We start from the raw sequence: 18,173 nt of genomic DNA on the forward strand, positions 1-18,173 counted from the left end.
ACTCCTTCCCTGGGTGGCCCCTTGGGACTGCGCTTAGCCAAAGTTCCCATGTACTGGGGCACTGCCCCCTTCTGAGAGGTGGGCGCCCTGGGATGACATGGCCTAGCCAATGATCGTGTGTTTTGGGGACTCTTTGGAGGCTCAGAAATTTTCAGTAGTGTGCATTGCAGATGAAGGGCAGGAGCCCTCAGCAGTAAGTGCCAGCGTAACTACATCCCAAGAGTCTGGGTGGGGAAGACTCCTCTCTTGGGAGTCTCCCTCATAGGTGTCAACGTGTGCACCTGTGCAGAGAGGGCAGGGCCGCGTCCATTCACTTTGTGTTTTGTTGTTTCTTTTTTTAAAATTTTATTTATTTTTTTACTTTATGGCTACGTTGGGTCTTTGTTGCTGCGCACGGGCTTTCTCTAGTTGCGGCAAGCGGGGGCTACTCTTCATTGCAGTGTGCAGGCTTCTCACTGTGGTGGCCTCTCTTGTGGAGCACAGGCTCTAGGTGCAGAGGCTTCAGTAGTTGTGGCACGCAGGCTCAGTAGTTGTGGCTCACGGGCTCTAGAGCACAGGCCCAGTAGTTGTGGTGCATGGGCTTAGTTACTCCGCGGCATGTGGGATCTTCCCTGACCAGGGCTCGAACTCATGTCCCCTGCATTGGCAGGTAGATTCTTAACGACCATGCCACCAGGGAAACCCATTCACTTTGTTTTGTGCTAGGGATCTTCCAGCAACGTAGTTTTCTCTGCTGGTTCATCCTGGCCCTGCGGTGGGGCAGCAATGAGCACTCTGCTTCTCAGTGGCGTGTCTGAGCTGCCTTCTGTGGTGTCTCGTGTTCACTTGCAGTGTAACCAGATCCACCACGGCCTTCGCTCTGGCATTGTTGTCCTTGGCAATGGGAAAGGCATCATCCGGAATAATCAAATCTTTTCAAACAAGGAGGCTGGCATTTACATCCTGTACCACGGAAATCCAGTCGTGAGGTATGTGCCACTGTACCCAGACCATCCTGTTCACCCATGGTCCCTCTTTCCTCTCTGATCTCTGTGTTTCCCTACTCTCTGTCTTTGCTTCATTTGAAACCATTTTTGTTTATGAAAACAACTGTACAGATGCAAGCAGGGAAGAGACAGACTTCACCCATAATCCCACCTCAGTCACACAACCTTTTGTGGTATTGCATCTGTGTTCTGTGCTTTTGTGTCTGTGTTTCCTTCCAGTTAACTAGGTGGACTTCTAACTTCTAATAATGATAACAAAGGTAAACAAGGGCAGACTCCGCTCCCTAGGAGCTTACTTTAGTCTGGAGGACATGTGTGCTCAGAAATAATGCTAAGATGGGAATGACATAGAGATTTCAACTCACCTGACAACTCTGGTCAGTTGATTTTGGCTACCTGGGATGCTATATTAAGATCTGGAGGCTACATCTGACCTCAGCATGAAAGCATGCTGTGATCAATCAGTGGTGTAAGCTGTAGGTGGGAGGGGCCGTGGATTTGCCTTCCCATCTGTCATATGGCGCAGACTGTGATAAATACTATCAAAGTGGTACCAAGAGAGGGGGAATCATTCTGACTAGGGGGCTGTGGGAGGCCTCATTTGGGAGGTGGCATTGGAGTTAGACTTTGAAATACAGGTAGAGCTTTTGGACTCTCATGGAGATGGGGAGTGGACATTCCTAGTAAAGGAAGCAGCTTGAGTAAAGCAGCAGAGCGCAGCAGATTCAGGGGTAGCACACGGCCCACTGGCGCTTGAGAAAAGGTCTGACACAAGTTGTGACGTTAGTATAAAACATCTTAAATTGGGACTGTCCCTGATAATCTTGGATCCTTTGGTCACTGCAGCTTGAACGTTAAGATTTGGATTAGAAGACCCACACAGTTACGTCTGCAGTTTACAAAAATCACTGGCATTAATGTTCAGCAAATGTATTCTGAGAGTTTTTCCCTGCATTATTCCATGTGTACTTTTCCATGCTTTTGCAGAACCTTTGTATTTATCACTTTGGACAGTTTCAGAACTGTTCCATTGTTTTGATATTCCCTCATTTTTGAACCAGTCCTATTACTGTTCCTCTGGATTTTTTTTTTTTTTTTTTTTTGGCCACGCCGCATGGCTTGCGGGACCTATTACTGCTAGGCCTCTATTTTTTCGCTATTATAGACAGCTTACTAAAAACAATTAGTGATCACAGAGCTCTTTTTCCATCTTTTGCATTATTGCCTTAAGATAAGAGTATGGGTTTGCATGTCATTCATTTAACACACATTTGAGGGTTTATTCCATGTAAAGGGACGGCAGTATAAAAAGTGTGTACAAATAGTCTCTCCTCCGTGGAGCATGCAGTCTCATTCTGGGGACGGGAGCCGTGAGGGAAGACTCACCAAAGCATATGCTTTATAGGTCTTCATGCAGGTGCAGAAGGAGCCCAGCCACAATTTCAGCTGAGCAAGTCAGGGCAGGGCACGTGGGGCACTGACATTTGAGTTGTGCTTGAAGGATGAGGTGGATTTTATGGCCATAGAAAAGGCATTCTGGGCCTGGGGCAGTGAAATTTGGGGTATGTCCAGGGAAAATGGTGTAAAAAATGTGGTGGTATGTCTGGGCATGTGATGCCCGGGGGGCTGAGTAGATGATCAGCCTACAAAGTGGGGTTGATGCTGGAGCACGGAGGACCTCGAATACCAAGTGTGGTGGGTAGAATAATGGCGCTCCAGATGTATCCATTTCCTAATGCTTGGAACCTGTGCATATGCTGTCTTACAAGGCAGAAGAGACTTTGCAGATGTGACTAAGTACGTTAAGATGGGGAGAGTATCCTGGGTTATGCAGGTGGGCCCAGTGTCATCACAAGGGTCCTTAGAAGAGGGAAGCAGGAGAGTCAGAGTCAGAGAGAAGGAAATGCATCAACAGAAGCAGAGGTCAGAGTGATGAGGCCACAGGCCAGGAAATATGGGCAGCCTCTAGAAGCTGGTAAAGACAATAAATGGATTCTTCCCTAGAGCCTCCAGAAGGAATACAGGTCTGCTGGCACCTTGATTTAGCCCCATCAGATCCAGTTTGGACTTCTGGCCTCCTAAACAACACAAACTGAATTTGTGTTGTTCTAAGCCACTCAGTTTGTGGTAATTTGTTATATCAGCCATACACCCAGAACTTGCGGGTGCTGGTGAACTGTTGAAGGGTTTTGAGCAAGGAATATTACAACGAGATCAGTGTCTTGGGTTTTTAAAACAGTCGCTTTGAGAGAATAGGTTGTGCTTTTTTCCTTTATGTTTCTCTGTGATGGCGGATAGGGATCTGTGGGAGGATACAGAATGAATTTCGAGATCCCTGAAGTGGCCTAGATAAGGCAAACCACAGCGTATTTTTTTGCCGGTGAGTTATATAACCTATGGTGTTTCTCTTTTTTTGCCTTGGCTGCAAGGAAGCACAGGACTCAGACTGGCTCATCTGTCGTTAATATCCCATCCTTGGTTCTTGGAACAGTGATCTGTCCCCTTTTCCTACTGTTTTCTGATACCTCTTTTATCTTTGTTCTGCCCACCCTGTGTACACACACATACATGTTTCTCCAAGTGGCCATGGATCCTTTCTGAAGGTGAGTGAGATTTGTATTAAAAGTATACCACTCATGCATTTGCTGCTATGGCACAGCTCTCAGAAATATGGATGAGGCGTGCCTTGCCCAGGGACTACATCTGACCCTGAATTCTAGAAGCCCACAGTAACCATCAGCTGATTAAATTGTAATCACATCAAAACAGATACTTCAGATCTGTCTGAATAAAAACATAAGGATGTTTTTAACCTTGTTCTACTCCAAACACATAATGTAGATGCAGTTGGCATTTGACTTCCCCCGAAGGAAGTAAACCATTTGGACCCTGCCCTAGGAGATGGGAAGATTTATCAGCCAACTGCTAATCACTGGGGTTCTGTGAGGAGCCAGGCCCTATGTTAGGCTCTGAAGAGCCAGGTGAATATTTGGATCTAAATCCTTCCGCTGCATGCATGGTAGGAAGTAGGAGGGCACCTCCTAAGAGAGGGGGCCGGTGCCCCTCCAGTAGGGAAGGAGAACACAGCATTCCTGGTAGTAAAAGTAACAAACAGCAAATGTGTATGCTCCAGGAATAACCCAGTTCTGCTAGGGTCTGGGTGTGACTGGCTCTGTATTTACAGGCAAGAAACCAAGGTAGAGAGACTGGAGAGAAATGCATGTCCTTTAACGTGCTCGGGTGTCTGGTTCTAAGGAACATATTCACGAGGCCTTGCCATGGTAGTAGGGCTGTGTGTAGCCCAGCCCATGGGGTTTCACATATGTGTTGTCTGATGTTCTTAAAACCCTCTTTTTAAAATCTGGTTTTCTTCTTATAAGGCATGTCATTATTTTATGTTTTCATTCAGTGGATAGGCGACTGAGTTAACAGAAAATAAGCTGAAGAGTAGCTGCTGGATACAAACAGAAGACACTAGGCTTGTTACAGTCAGAAGCTGATTCAGGGACATAAATCACTTCCAGACAAGCTTAACACAGCCTCCTAGGAATTCTTGACACTACCAAGACTTTACCTGTGATCATGCACCATGATGACATTTGTTTAAAATGGTGTTTATACGAATAACAAGTATTGGCAAGAATGTGGAAAAAAGGGAACCCTTGTACACTGTTGGTGGAATGTAAATTGGGGCAGCCACTGTGGAAAACAGTATGGAGGTTTCTCCAAAAACTAAAGATAGAACTACCATATGACCCAGCAATTCCATTCCTAGGTATATATCCGAAAACAAAAACACTAATTCAAAAAGATACATGCACTCCAGTGTTCATAGTAGCATCATTCACAATAGCCAAGATATGGAAGCAGCCTAAGTGTCCATCAACAGAGGAGTGGATAAAGAAGATGTGGCACATAAACACAGTGGAATACTACTCAGCCATAAAAAAGAATGAAATTTTGCATTTGCAGCAACATGGATGGACTTGGAGGGCATTATGCTAAGTGAAATAGAGAAAGACAAATACTGTATGGTATCACTTATATGTGGAATCTAAAAAAATGCAACAAACTAGTGAATATAACAAAAAAGAGGCAGACTCACAGACGCAGAGAACAAGCTACTGGTTACCAGTGGGGAGCGGGGAGGGGCAATATAGAGGTGGGGGAGTAAGAGGTACAAACTATTAGGTATAAAATAAGCTACAAGGGTATATTGTGTAACACAGGGAATATAGCCAATACTTTATAATATCTATAAATGGAGTGTAACCTTTAAAAATCATGAATCACTATATTGTACACCTGCAACTTAGATAATATGGTACAGCAACTGTACGTCAATAAAAAATAAAATAAAATAATGGTGTTTATATGTGGATAACAGTCCAGAGAGGCTTCAGAGACATGGATATAATGATATGTGCTTCTGTGGCATAGTTGTAGGTTATTTGGGGTCAGTGGTAACTGAAGGTTGCTAACTGCCTGGCTTCTGGGGCTTGAGGAGGTGCTTCATGCCCCTGTGGACCTGAGCCATCTGGGAAGCCCACAAAAGAAGGCAGGCACCTTGGATGGGCTTTGTCTTTGATACATGACATTGGTCTGGTCTCACCTTTTGTCTTCTCCTTCCATTCTAGCCGGAACCACATTTTCAAGGGCAGTGCAGCCGGCATAGCTGTGAATGAGAATGGCAGAGGCCTCATCACAGGTAGGGGTGGGACTGCCTGGAGCTGAAGCCCCCAGTGACTACAGCCAAGCCAAGGTCCCAGGCTTCCCACCCACCCAGTCCTTCACCTTGACACACTGGCCTCCTTGATAGTGGGTAGCACTTGGGGATGCCGGCTCCATGCACTGGCCATGCTTATCAGGCAGGGAGAGAGCGTCTGCTCTTTGCCAGGCCTGGTGCTTACACGATCTGAATGGATGGCCGTTTCTGACATAACACTGTCAGAAACATTCATGCCACACAAACTGTCTGAATCCCTCCTCTTGGCTTTTACGGGCTTGTGCCTGCTCTGGCAGTCCATCCCCATTTCCCCTCTGCCTGGCCAATTCCTGCTCATTCTTTGAGTCTCAGCCTAAGTGTCACTTCCTGGGGGAAGTCTGCCCTGACCTCCCATTATACATCTACACTCACTCTACCCAGTAGGCCTGCTCTGCAGGACATTTTACTTAATTTCTTGTGATCTGTTTAATGTCAGTCTCTTTTGTTGTATCCTATAAGGCAAGGATCAAGTCTGTCTGGTACGTCAGTGTAGCCTCAGCACAGAGCGTAGCCATACCTAGGACATTAAGGAGATTCAGTAAATATTGGGCCAGTGAATCCCCCTGACTGGATCCAGCCTTCCTTCATTTATCGGACGTTTTTTGAGTACACGCTGTATGCGGGAGCTGGGGATACAGCAGTGAACAAAACATGATTTCTGCTGTCAAGAACTGACACTTTAGGAGGGGAAAAAAACAAAAGCATTTTTTTCCCCAGGGAAAGTCATATCTGAGGGTGATAAGTGCTTTACAGATAATTAAAATAAGGTGATAGAGGAACTGTGTGGGTATTTAGTATTGTATGGTCAGGGCAGGCCTCTCTGAGAAGGTGACATGTAAGCCAGAAGCTGGATGATGGGAAGGAGCCCAGGAAAAGAACGAGGATTCCACACGGGGCTACCTGTGGGGATAGACTTTGCATGCCTGAGGAGCACAGAGGTTGCTCATTTGACTGCAGTGTGGTGAGCAAGGGGCAAGGAGTATGAGATGGGGTCCCAGAGGCAGGCAGGGAGGGGCCAGCCACACAAGGTCTCATGAGCCATTGCAGTCCTGTTGCAGGAGGCTGAGAGTCTGCCCTGCCACCATGCTGGGGCAGCAGTGTCCCAGGACACCCCTTCTAACTTGTGGCTCTTCAGCCTGCTCACTCCCAGAGACATGGTGGAGGGGAGAGGAGAGGAAGGCTGTGGTCAGTCCAGAGCTGAGGCTGAGAAGGACAGGCTAGCGCCTTCCCAGGCATGTGGGGGAATGGCTGGATTCTGCTTCAGCCCTCCCAAGGACAGCCCCCCAGGACAGAACAGTCCTGCCTGGCCTTGGTCCAGGGACTCTAAAGCCAGTCTGTTCTTAGTCATCAGTCGTCCAGGCCGCTGGGTACAGTGGATGCTGGGGAGGTAGGAGACCACAAGACAGACATGAACGTTGCCCTTGAGGAAAGCAGACAGTAGACAAGTCCCTAGAAAGTCAAACACCAGACAAGATTCAGGGTGCTGACTGCTGACGGGAAGGCCTAGGCATCTTTGTCCAGACTTGCCTTTCTATCAGCTGTCCAAGTCCTCGTTGCCAGCACTGTAGGTGACTCTTGACCCTCTTTTCTGCCTCTTCCCATAGAAAATGTCATCCGAGAGAATCAGTGGGGAGGTGTGGACATCCGCCGAGGAGGGGTCCCCATCCTCAGGAGCAACCTCATCTGCTTTGGCTATTCCGATGGTGTTGTTGTCGGGGATGAAGGCAAAGGCCTGCTAGAAGGAAACACCATCTACGGTGAGGGCACATTCCTGGGTGAGGGGTTTGGGACCCAGCCCAGCCTGGAGACAGGCAGCCCAGGTTCCATCTCCAGCCTGTGGGTCCTGAGAAAGTTGCTGCCTTTCCCTGGGCCTCAGAGATCTCATCTTAAAGAATAGCATCCATCTCAGGTCACAGCCACATAGACCCTACACTTACCCACATAGAAGGCACGAGGCTCTCATAAATCACCTTCTAATCCAGATTGACCCCATGGTCACTTGACCCCAAAGCAGAGAGCGTTATCCCCCACTTAAAACAGCAGAAGGCAGGAGTGGATCTTGCATAAGGCCAGGGCCATTTAATTTCTCACACATGGACGTCTAACTTCTCTTATCCTTTCTTTTGATCCAGAGAACTAAAAATATAATGGGAGAAATAGGGTAATCGTAGAAGGAAAAGTGTTCTCACTCATTCTGTGATTTTGGGCAAAGCTTCCATCTTTCTGGACTGCATCTCTAATAATAATAATAATTATACTAACCTACATTCAGGCTCTGGACTCTTGCTAAGCCCTTTATATGCATTAGCACATTTAATCCTCATGACTACCTTCTGAGGTAGGTACAGTTATTAAACCCATTTTATTTTATTTTATAATTAATTTTTTGGCCACACTGTGTGGCTTACGTGATCTTAGTTCCCCAACCAGGGATTGAACCCATGCCCCCTGCAGTGGAAGTGTTGGAGTCCTAACCACTGGACCTCCAGGGAATTCCTGTAACCCCATTTTAAAGGTGAGGAAGCTGAGGCACAGAGAGGTTCAATAACCTGCTCAGTGTCACACAGCTAGGAAGTGGTAGGGCTGGAACTCAAACTGAGGCCACCTCCATCTCTGTGCAGGGAGGAGTTGGGCTGGATGAGCTCTGAGGGCCCCTTTGGCACTGTCACCATGGGCTTGTGTGCTTCTCATCTGGAAGTGGGGCCTTGACAGTTCCCAGAGCACTATTATACCCCATGGAATGATTGCCGTTGTGAGATTGACCTGTTACTACCCCTCTTGTATGAAGAAGCCTGCAGCCAGGCCGTAAAGTGACTTGTCCGAGGCCATTTGCAAATCAGGGACTCTGTCTCCAGGCCAGCACCTTTCCTGCTTCCCCTCTCGGGGAGGCACTGGGTGCTGCCTCGCCTGTCACTCGGCCTCAGTGACCAGCTCCTTTCACTGTCCCAGCTAATAAGGGCTGTGGTGTGTGGATGATGTCGTCTAGCCTACCCCACATCACCAGCAACCACGTCAGCTACAATGGCGTGTATGGAGTGGCAGTGTTCAGCCAGAAGGATGGCTCCGGGGAGTCCCCTGGAGGCCATGTGGCCCAGGAGAACTTCGGAGAGGACGGGGACGCCACCCTCTGGGAGACGGAGCTGGAGAAGGATGACGACCTGCTGCGCCGGCCCATCGCCACAGCTCTGGTCGAGTCTAACACTGTTAATCACAACGGAGGTGAGTGCCCCTCCCTACAGCCCCTGCTCCAGAGCCTCCCGTGCTCTGCCTGCCCTAAGGCCCTTCTAGCCTCATCAGCCACTTCCTTCAGCCACTTACCCAGTACCCCAGCCCCCTGGACTTCACTGCCCTTGACTTGAATCCATTCTTTTCTGTTCCCACCCACCCCACCCTGCCTTTCTCTTGCTGTTTCTCTTGCCTGAAATTCCCTTTCTTCCATCCACACGTCCCAAATAACTCGAACCTCAGAGCCCACTGCAAATTCGCCCTCACCCTCTGTTCTCTCCTCTGACCTGTGCTCTCCCCCAGCCCCAGTGGCACTTGTTAGGGGGCCTGGGATTGTATTTGTTTCTGTGGCTGTTTCATCCACTCTGACAGGCTGTGAACTTGAGGCAAGGAACTGAATCCCACTCCTGTTGGTGCCCCCTCCCCTCAGTACCAGTCCCACACCTGGCAGACACGTTTCCAATCAGTTCTGAGACACAGTTTTCACATTTTAACATCTGATGAGATGCACCTTACAGTTGATGGCATATCATGGTTTAATTGGCAGTGGTTTTTCTTTCTTAGAGAACACAGAAAATAAGAGTATTTAAAATCCATGTTATCTTAAACTTGATTTAAAAAATGACAGTAGGTGTTTGATGTTTATTGAATTGGAAAAAAAATTATTGTGAATTTCATCCAACTCCACAGCTCCCAAACCTGGCTGATTATCAGAATTACTCTGGGGGGCTGATGGAGGAAAGCTTGTTATAAAGAGGTCCCTGGACCCTAGTAAGCTCATCCCCCTGGGAGTGGCAGAGGCAGGGAGATGGGTAGCCAATGGCCCCAGCCCACTTATCCGGAAAATGAGTTCTGTCCCCTCCCAGTTCAGGGTTTCCTCTACATGGCCATGCTGTCCAGTAGGACAAGCAAAGCCACATAAATCCACAAATACTTGATTTAATTTTGCTGTTCTCAACCAAGCCAGGAGAAGCAACAGGCAGTTGGCACCAAAAGGTTCGGGGTTGCAAGCTCACAGCTCAGAATGCTCCCATGTGACCCCGCAGTCGGCATCCTCCCACAGCCTCCTCCTGGTGCTGCCGGTGCCTCTTACCACTGGGGAGAACTCCTGCTCACCCCGGGTCCACATGCCATGCTGCCTCTCCCCACATGGCTCTAAGCCTGCTGATTTTGTGCTTTTTTTCTACAAACACATAGTGTCACTAAGAAATTTCTTACTTCTTAAGAAATAAGAAAATTTCCCAGAATAGTAGGGAGGCAGATTCTAGCTCAGAATGGAAAGCAAAACAAACAACAACTTTCTAGCAGGTGGATCTGTCTAGAGGTGGAGTGGGCAGCCTTGAGCAGGTAGTGAGCCTCCTGTCACAGGTGGTGCAGATGGAGGTAGGATGAGGCTGCTGGAGGAGGCATGCCAGCACAGGACGAGAGCCTGGGCCAGATGACCAGCTGAGCCTAAGGAATCTCGTCACATCATGTTTCCCTGGCCACTTCAATGAGGACTTGGTGCAGAAGGAACAGAGTTTCCTTGCTGGTCCTGGGTTTCCTCCTGCTCTGTCATCCAGCTTGGAAGATGCAACCGCCAAAGGCTGGTTCTACATGTTGCTACCTCTCCTCCCCCTCCCCCTCTCCTGGGTGCACAGTTCTGGGAAGGCTTTTCCTAGTGGTATTGTCAGCAGTGACTCTGGGACCACCCTGTGTTTTCTCTGCTCCCAACCCCTCTACCCACAGCTTCAGGACTCTATGTCCAGAGTAGTGAGTTGCTGCATGTCATCACCAACGTGATCCATGCTAATGGGGACAGAGGCATCACTGTGGCCCAGAGCAGCCAGCTCACCCGTGTGGCCAACAACAGCATCTCCTGCAATCACCAGAGTGGGGTCAAGGTGGAGGCCCAGTGCAAAGTGGAGTTTCGAGGCAATGGTATCTATGACAACAGAGGCCATGGCATCATCACCAAGGGTGACAGCACTGTCATTGAAAACGACATCATTGGCAACCGGGGTAGCGGGCTGCAGCTGCTGCCCACGTCCGACACGAAGGTATGTATGTGTGTGATGTGTGTGCCCATGCAGGGCATGGCCCTAGGAGAGCCCTCGTGCCCTCTCTGCTGAGAAGCAGAACCTTAAACCCTCAGCACTCTGCAAGGGTGCTGCCAAAACCCAGCCTGGGAGATGCAGGGGGACTTCACGCAAGAGGGGACGCAGGAACTGGGCCCTGAAGGATGAACAGGGGGTACTGGCAGGAAGCTGGGGCCGGGGTGCCACCCGAGGTATCTTCGTGGTCTTCAGTTCAAGATCAGGGCTATTTTAGCTCTCTTCTCCTAACAGAATAATCTCGCACAGGACCCGGTATGCAGTATATGCTTAATGGAGAGAAGTCTTGCCTCGGGGCCTTGGCACCCACTGTTCCCTGTATACCCGGAGTAGCCTTCTCTCCCCTTTTCCTACCTACCAAGTCCTACAGCTTGGCTCTCCCTTTCTTCTGGAAGCCCTTTCTGACCCCCCAGGCTGTTTGAGGTGCCCTTTTTTTGTACTTCTAAGGTGCTTATGCCCACCCTTCACAGGGCACTTCCCACAGTGCTCTGTGTCTGTTCCTTCGCCTGTGTTTCTTCCCCACAGGACCTTGAGCCCCGAGCTCCGTTTTTACGCAAAGCACTGAGCTGGGTGCTAGGATTTCAGTGTTGAGCCAGACAAACCCAATCCCTGCCCTTGTGAAGTTACAGTCGCAAAGCCTCTTTTCGGCTTTGTGACTTCATGAGTCAGTGACTTCAGCAAGGAGTAAGGAATCCCTTGGCTTTGCATCCGGGCACTGTGGGAGCAGAGGAGGGGAGGAGGGCTCGCTGTTACCTCAGTTGGGTCGCCAGTGGCTCACACCCCATCTGCTGGGTCTTTGCACATTGTTCCTTCTTCCTGGAACAACTGTCTTCTGCTCTGTACCTGATAAACTCCTACCGCTTACCCATCACCTCCTCCAGAAAGCCTTTCCTGGTTCTCTCTGGGCTGGTCTCGATAGCCTTTCCCTGAGCTCGCATGGCTCAATGCTGACCTACCTAGCATGCTCTTACCCCTCAGTTTTATAACTGGTGATTCACTTACCTGGCTCCCCTACCAGTCTAGGAGTCCCTGAGGTGTGACAAGCTCTGGCTGCCTCTCCCAGGTAATAAAGAACCGGATCCATTCATTCCGGGCCTACGGCATTGCCGTGCAGGGCCGTGCCAAGGCTCTGCTGCAGGAGAACACCGTCTTCCAGGGCAAGACCAACAAGACCATCTTTCAGCAGATCTCAAACAACCAAGAATGCATCATGCAGAACAACAAGTTCTTGGTCTTCAAGAAAAAGTAAGTGCATGGGGTTGCCTAAACCAATCTTCTAGAACCACAGTGAGGTCACTGGGGAAGCCAGGCTCAGAGACTGCAGCTGCCCTTGCTCCCTAGTCCTGCTAGCTTTCGGCTCTGGTCAGGTAAAGGCCTGTGCTTGGGTTTTGTGTCAGGCCTGGGCTGAGGACCTGAGCGTGACTCCCTAGGAGGGAATAAGCTTTAAAACAGTCAGGGGTATGTGGTTTCAAATCTCACCTCTGCCAGTTACTGGCTGTGTGACCTTGGGCAAGTTACTCAACATCTCTGAGCCTTAGTAAAATCTAGTTAATAATGTCTGCTTTGTAGCACCAGTTTAAATAGGATCATGTGACCTAGCAGCATATCTGAGGTATCACACAAGTGTTCATTGCTGTGGCTGCTGTTGCCCCTTGTTTCTGGTATTTCTGCTTCAGTGTACAGTTGCTTCACACTCACCTTCCCCAAACCCTTGTCCTTCCCTGTTCCTCATTTTGATGACATCACCATCCATTCTGTTCCAGCAGCAAAACCTCTGCCTCTCCTTCTCCCTGACACTGAAGTTCAGTCAGCTACCAGGTTCTCTTGATTCTGTTTCTAAAATGTTCTTGTACCTGGCACCTCCTCTTCCCAACTGCTGCCACCCTTGTTCGGGTCAGCACCCCTCATCCTGACCCATGGCCCCTGTTCCCATTACCGCTGTTTCAGTTGTTTATGGATGGACTCTGTTCTGGTTGGTTGATACTTTGCCATACTGGTTGCAAAAATAATAATTAGTAATTATTATTGATACCATTGTTGTTGGTATCAGTCCTGCACTGTTAATCCTTCTGTCTTGTTGCAGCAGCTTCCTGCCTGGTCCCCCTGCGCTTGGGCTACCCCCGACCTGCAGGCTGTCCTCTGCATCCTGCCAGAGTAATCTTTCTAAATCAGCTCTGGCCACGTCACATGCATGGTCAGAAACCCTGGATGGAGCCTCTTTTTCTATAGTAATGATCTCTACTCTGTTTTTTTATTATACACTTTCTCAGTAACAAATATTTTTTGAGGAAACCCCCTCAGTATGTATATTTATATAGTCATAACTTATAAAGTATGATATAGTAGAAATTCTAATATTGTCTTCCCAAATCCCAGCAGATCACATTGTAGACTCCCTGGGGTCCACTTCCTTCTCCAGCTTTGGAGACCCCAGGGTACAGGGTACAGCCCAGGCCTGTAGGCCTGGCATTGTCTCCTGTGCACTGTCCGCTCCTAATTTCCTCTCTTTTCATCACTTCTTCTCAGGAGCTCACTCTGCTGCCAAATGCAAATGCTTGCAGATCTTTGAACATAGCCCCAGGCTTTTACTCACCCCACAGTAGCCAGCCTCTGACTCTACCCATACCTTTAATTACAGTCCCACTCGTAACATTATTATCATAAAAATACGTAAAAGCCAATGTTGCTGGCTTAAGCAATTTAGGATTTAATGTGTGTAAGAGGCGATCCCTTGTAACTCAGGACAGGTTCCTTGTAACTTAGGACAGAAAGCCCTAATCAAAACATCACTACAATTTGATTTTCCCCAACCCTTCGTAATCTCCACAAGAGCTCGAGGGACTGGAAATCCACCAACTTCTGTCCCCTATAGATCTGCACTTTCCAGAATGTCATGTAAAAGAAACAACACAGTGTGCAGTCTTTTGAGTCTGGCTTCTTGACACTTAGCCCAGTGTATCCCAGATTCACCTGTGGCATCTGTCATTCATTCTTTTTGTCGCTGAGTGGTGTTCTATTGTATGGACGTACCACACGGTTTATCTGTTTATCAGCTGAAGCATATTTAGGTGGTTTCTAATTTTTTGGTGACTGTGAATAAAGCTTGCGTGACATTTACAGTCATACAGGTGGGGAAAAAAATGGGGCTGGGGGAATGAAAGAAAAACAAGCAAGCCACTGGTCTTATCTAGATCCTTGTTTAAAGATGGGGAAATAGAGGACAAGAGGGAACCTATCCAAGGTTACATGTAAATCTGAAGGTAGAGCTAGAACTAGAATTAGTTGTGCCCATGTTCCACCTCCTTTTGCTATCACGTAACTAGGGAGATGCAACCTATACCCAGATTTAAACAAAGCCAAAGGTAAGTTTGTGCAGGGCATTCAGCAGATGCTGTAGACTCCCAAAGGGTTCACTCTCATTTTGCACCTCCAGGTCTGACACGTGGTGCCTGGCGAACCCACCAGCACGGCCTCACCTTGAAAACTCTCTCCGAGGCCCCTCTGCTGCCCACAGTGGGCAGAAGGTGACAGCCATGGCAACCAGGATCACAGCCCACGTGGAAGGTGGTTACCACAGCAAACGCAGCATCTTCTGCACCATCCTGTAAGAATGGAGAGCCACGGAGTGGGGCAGCTGGGGGCTGTCCTCAGACTCCGAGAAGGAAGCACATACCCTGCTCTCAGGCTCAGGCCCTGCCCAGCCAAGCTGAGAGGTTGTGGCCTTTGGGATGGAAGAATTAGTGCTTGTGAAGGCTCCTGGTCTCCTTATCACCGCCCTGAAAAACAAGCTCCCAAGTCTTCTGGGGACTAAGAACAAGGTACCTTCAAAACCCTTTGGCTCCACAACCCTCAGCAGGAAAGAACTTGGATTTTTTGTTTGTTGATTGGTTGGTTTTTTTGGCCGCGCCATGTGGCTTATGGGATCTTAGTTCCCCGACCAGGGATTGAACCCAGGCCCTCAGCAGTGAAGGTGCAGTGTCCTAACCGCTGGACCGCCAGGGAATTCCCTGGAATTATTTTTCAAGGAGAAAAGGGGAACCGAAGTTGGTGGGTTTCTAGTCCCTTGAGGTCTTATAGAGATTATGAAAAGTTGGGGAAATCGATAACGAAAACGTTGGTCAGGGTTTTCTGTTTGAGTTACAGGGAACTGTGTTTTATATACGCCAAACCCAGAATCTTCTCAGGGAAGAACGGATTTACTTCTAAGGGAGAGAAGTGATTCTAGTGAGATGGAAAGAGCCCCAGATTTTCCCCTTTCCTAGACCTCACTTTTGACCCTCCGGGGACACTGCCACACCCACCCTGCTGCCTGGGGAGGCTGGCGGAGTTGGGTTTGGTTTCCTTAAGGACACAGTTCTCTTGGACATGGACCTGTGAGGGAGGAAGGGGCTTGGGATAAGGAGCCCCTCTTGAAAGGCTGCCCCAGGAATGACAGGGACATGCTGAAAACAGGAAGGGGCATGTGGAGAAGGCTTCCTTCAAGTGGCTTAGGTGTGCAGGCGCGTGCTGGGCTGGGTGGTGCAGAGATGCACCTGACTGCTCTACCTTCAGGTTGCTCCCAGATTCAGGAGGACATTGGTTCAGCGCTTGCTGCACAGAGAGGATTCGAATCCCACAAGCACACCCAAACCAGCTGCCCCTCCTGGGCGCAAGACTGGCGGAGACCGAGGTGCCTAGGGCCCTCGTCTGTGTCCACATTCTCATGGATGACCACCTGCCTTTACTGACCCTACCAAGGTTTCCCACTCTGTGCCTTGGCTCACGCTTTCCCCTCTTCTGGGTGCACCCTCCTCGCCAGCTACACATGCCTAGGTCCCACCCATTCTTCCAGGCTTGACACCGCCACCTGGATGGCAGTGCTCTGCCCTCTCTGAGCCTCCTCTGCCCTTTCTCTGCCCCCACAGGGTATATTCTGCCTTGCTTAGGAGTTACCCGGGCCCATCCCTGTCCCACTGACCTGCCTGTAAGCTAGCTCCATTAGGGTCACCACCTGTGTCCCCAGTCCCCAGCCCGGGGGTAGGGTTAGCAGCCTGAGTGAGGAGAGGAAGGCTGGCTCCCAAAGGGCTGTGCTGAACCCAACTGTGAATGTGTTAAGGTTCCAGAGCCAGGCAGGCTCAGACCCACTGCTCTAGGAAAGGGGCCCGACGCAGGCCTGGTTCAGCCTGCCACCCACCCGGCCCTTCATGTGGGGCCTCACCAGCCTGGTAGGGTCACTGTCGTGCACCTCGCAGATGGCTTCCCAGGCTGGTTCTGCCAGGCCCCCGGTGCTGCTCTCCCGGGTGGAGTAGGTTGGGCTAGAGGGAGCCAGGAGCACTGGCTACCCCCTGAGGACTTCGGGCACAAGAGCGTGGGCCCCTCCCATCCCCAGCGCTGTCCTTTGCACTTACCTATGGCCCCAATGTGAGTCGCTGTACAAAATGCTGCCTTTTATTATTTTGTAACGAATGACTTTTCTGTGAACCAAGTGCTTATGAAAATCTCAGCAACCAAAATAAAGTTCTCTATTTTAAAGAAGGCACTTTTCGGGGTACTTTCCTTGGTCTGGGTATGTGCTAGGGTTCCTGAGTGCTGGATGTAGGCCTCTCACCACTCTGCCCCTGCGAGGCACCACTGCTTCCACTGAACGAGACATGAGACCAGGGCCATCTTGTCCATCCAGCTTGTTCCCACCTGATTCCAAGTTCCAAGGTCTGTGTCCTCATGTGTCAGTCAGGGACTGTAGTTGCAGTCCTGCCTGCCCCTTGGGTTTTGTGAAGAGTAACAGTGAGGTGCCTGGTGTGGATGACATGAGATCCATGACCACATTTTTCCCAGCTTCAGTCACTTAGCATCTTACAGTGTTTGCCATATCCACATGTCAGCTGAGGAGAAAGCTAGTACTTAATATTTTTCTTTAAATCCTCTTTTAATTAAAAAGACTTTATTTTTTAGAATTTTTTCTCTTAAGTCTTTTTATTAACATGTATAGTTGATGTATAATGTATGTTTTAGGTGTACAACACAGTGATACACAATTTTTAAAGGTTATACTCCATTTATAAAATATTGGCTATATTCCCTGTGCTGTACAATATATCCTTGTAGCTTATTTATTTTATACATAGTAGTTTATACCTCTTAATCCCCTACCCTAGCCTTGCCCCTACCCCCCTTCCCCTCCCACTGGTAACCACTAATTTGTTCTCTATATATGAGAGCATGTTGTTCTTTGTTATATTCACTAGTTTATTTTTTAGATTCCACATGTGATATACAGCATTTGCCTTTCTCTGACTTATTTCACTAAGCACGATACCCTCCAAGTGCGTCTTTTTTTTTTAAACATCTTTATTGGAGTATAATTGCTTTACAATGGTGTGTTAGTTTCTGCTTTATAACAAAGTGAATCAGAATCCAAGTGCATCCTTGTTGCAAATGGCAAAATTTCATTATCTTTTACGGCTGAGTAGTATTCCATTGTGTATATATGTACCACATCTTCTTTATCCATTCATCTGTTGATGGATACTTAGGTTGTTTCCACATCTTGGCTATTATGAATAATGCTGCTGCGAACATTGGGGTGCATGTATCTTTCAAATTAGTGTTTTCCTTTTCTTCAGATATATACCCAGGAGTAGAATTGCTGGATCATATGGTAGTTCTATTTTTAGTCTTTTGAGTAAACACCATACTGTCTTCCATAGTGGCTTCCCCAGTATACATTCCCACCAACAGTGCACAAGGGTTCCCTTTTCTCCATGTCCTCACCAACATTTGTTATTTGTGGTGATGATAGCCATTCTGACAGGTGTGAGGTGATATTTCATTGTGGTTTTGATTTGCATTCTCTGATGACTAGCGATGTTGAGCATCTCTTCATGTGCCTGTTAACTATCTGTATCTTCTGTATCAGACATTTCCAAATAGACATTGGAAAAATGTCTATTTAGGTTTTCTGACCATTTTTTAATCAGATTTTTTTTTGATGTTGAGTTGTATGAGCTTTTTATACATTTTGGATATTAACCCCTTATTGGTCATATCACTTGCAAGTACTTTCTCCCATTCAGTAGGTTGTCTTTTTGTTGTTTTGTCTATGGTTTCCTTTGCTGTGCAAAAGCT

The 18,173-nt window shown here is 48.3% G+C and overlaps 1 protein-coding gene across 1 annotated transcript in view; it reads left to right on the forward strand.

The window, feature by feature from the left end:
• Positions 1–16,535, forward strand: part of FBXO10 (F-box protein 10) — a 68,817-nt gene extending 52,282 nt beyond the window's left edge. The window contains exons 6-12 of the mRNA XM_082657264.1: positions 832–968; positions 5,624–5,694; positions 7,356–7,508; positions 8,701–8,970; positions 10,705–11,015; positions 12,133–12,314; positions 14,503–16,535. Of these exons, the coding sequence (XP_082513390.1) occupies positions 832–968; positions 5,624–5,694; positions 7,356–7,508; positions 8,701–8,970; positions 10,705–11,015; positions 12,133–12,314; positions 14,503–14,677 (1,299 nt within the window). The 3' untranslated portion in view covers positions 14,678–16,535. The remainder of the gene's footprint in view (positions 1–831; positions 969–5,623; positions 5,695–7,355; positions 7,509–8,700; positions 8,971–10,704; positions 11,016–12,132; positions 12,315–14,502) is intronic.
• The last annotated feature ends 1,638 nt before the right edge of the window (positions 16,536–18,173 follow it).

This window comes from Grampus griseus (genome assembly GCF_964374135.1).
Source record: "Grampus griseus genome assembly, chromosome: 6".
NCBI classification, from domain to species: domain Eukaryota; kingdom Metazoa; phylum Chordata; class Mammalia; order Artiodactyla; family Delphinidae; genus Grampus; species Grampus griseus.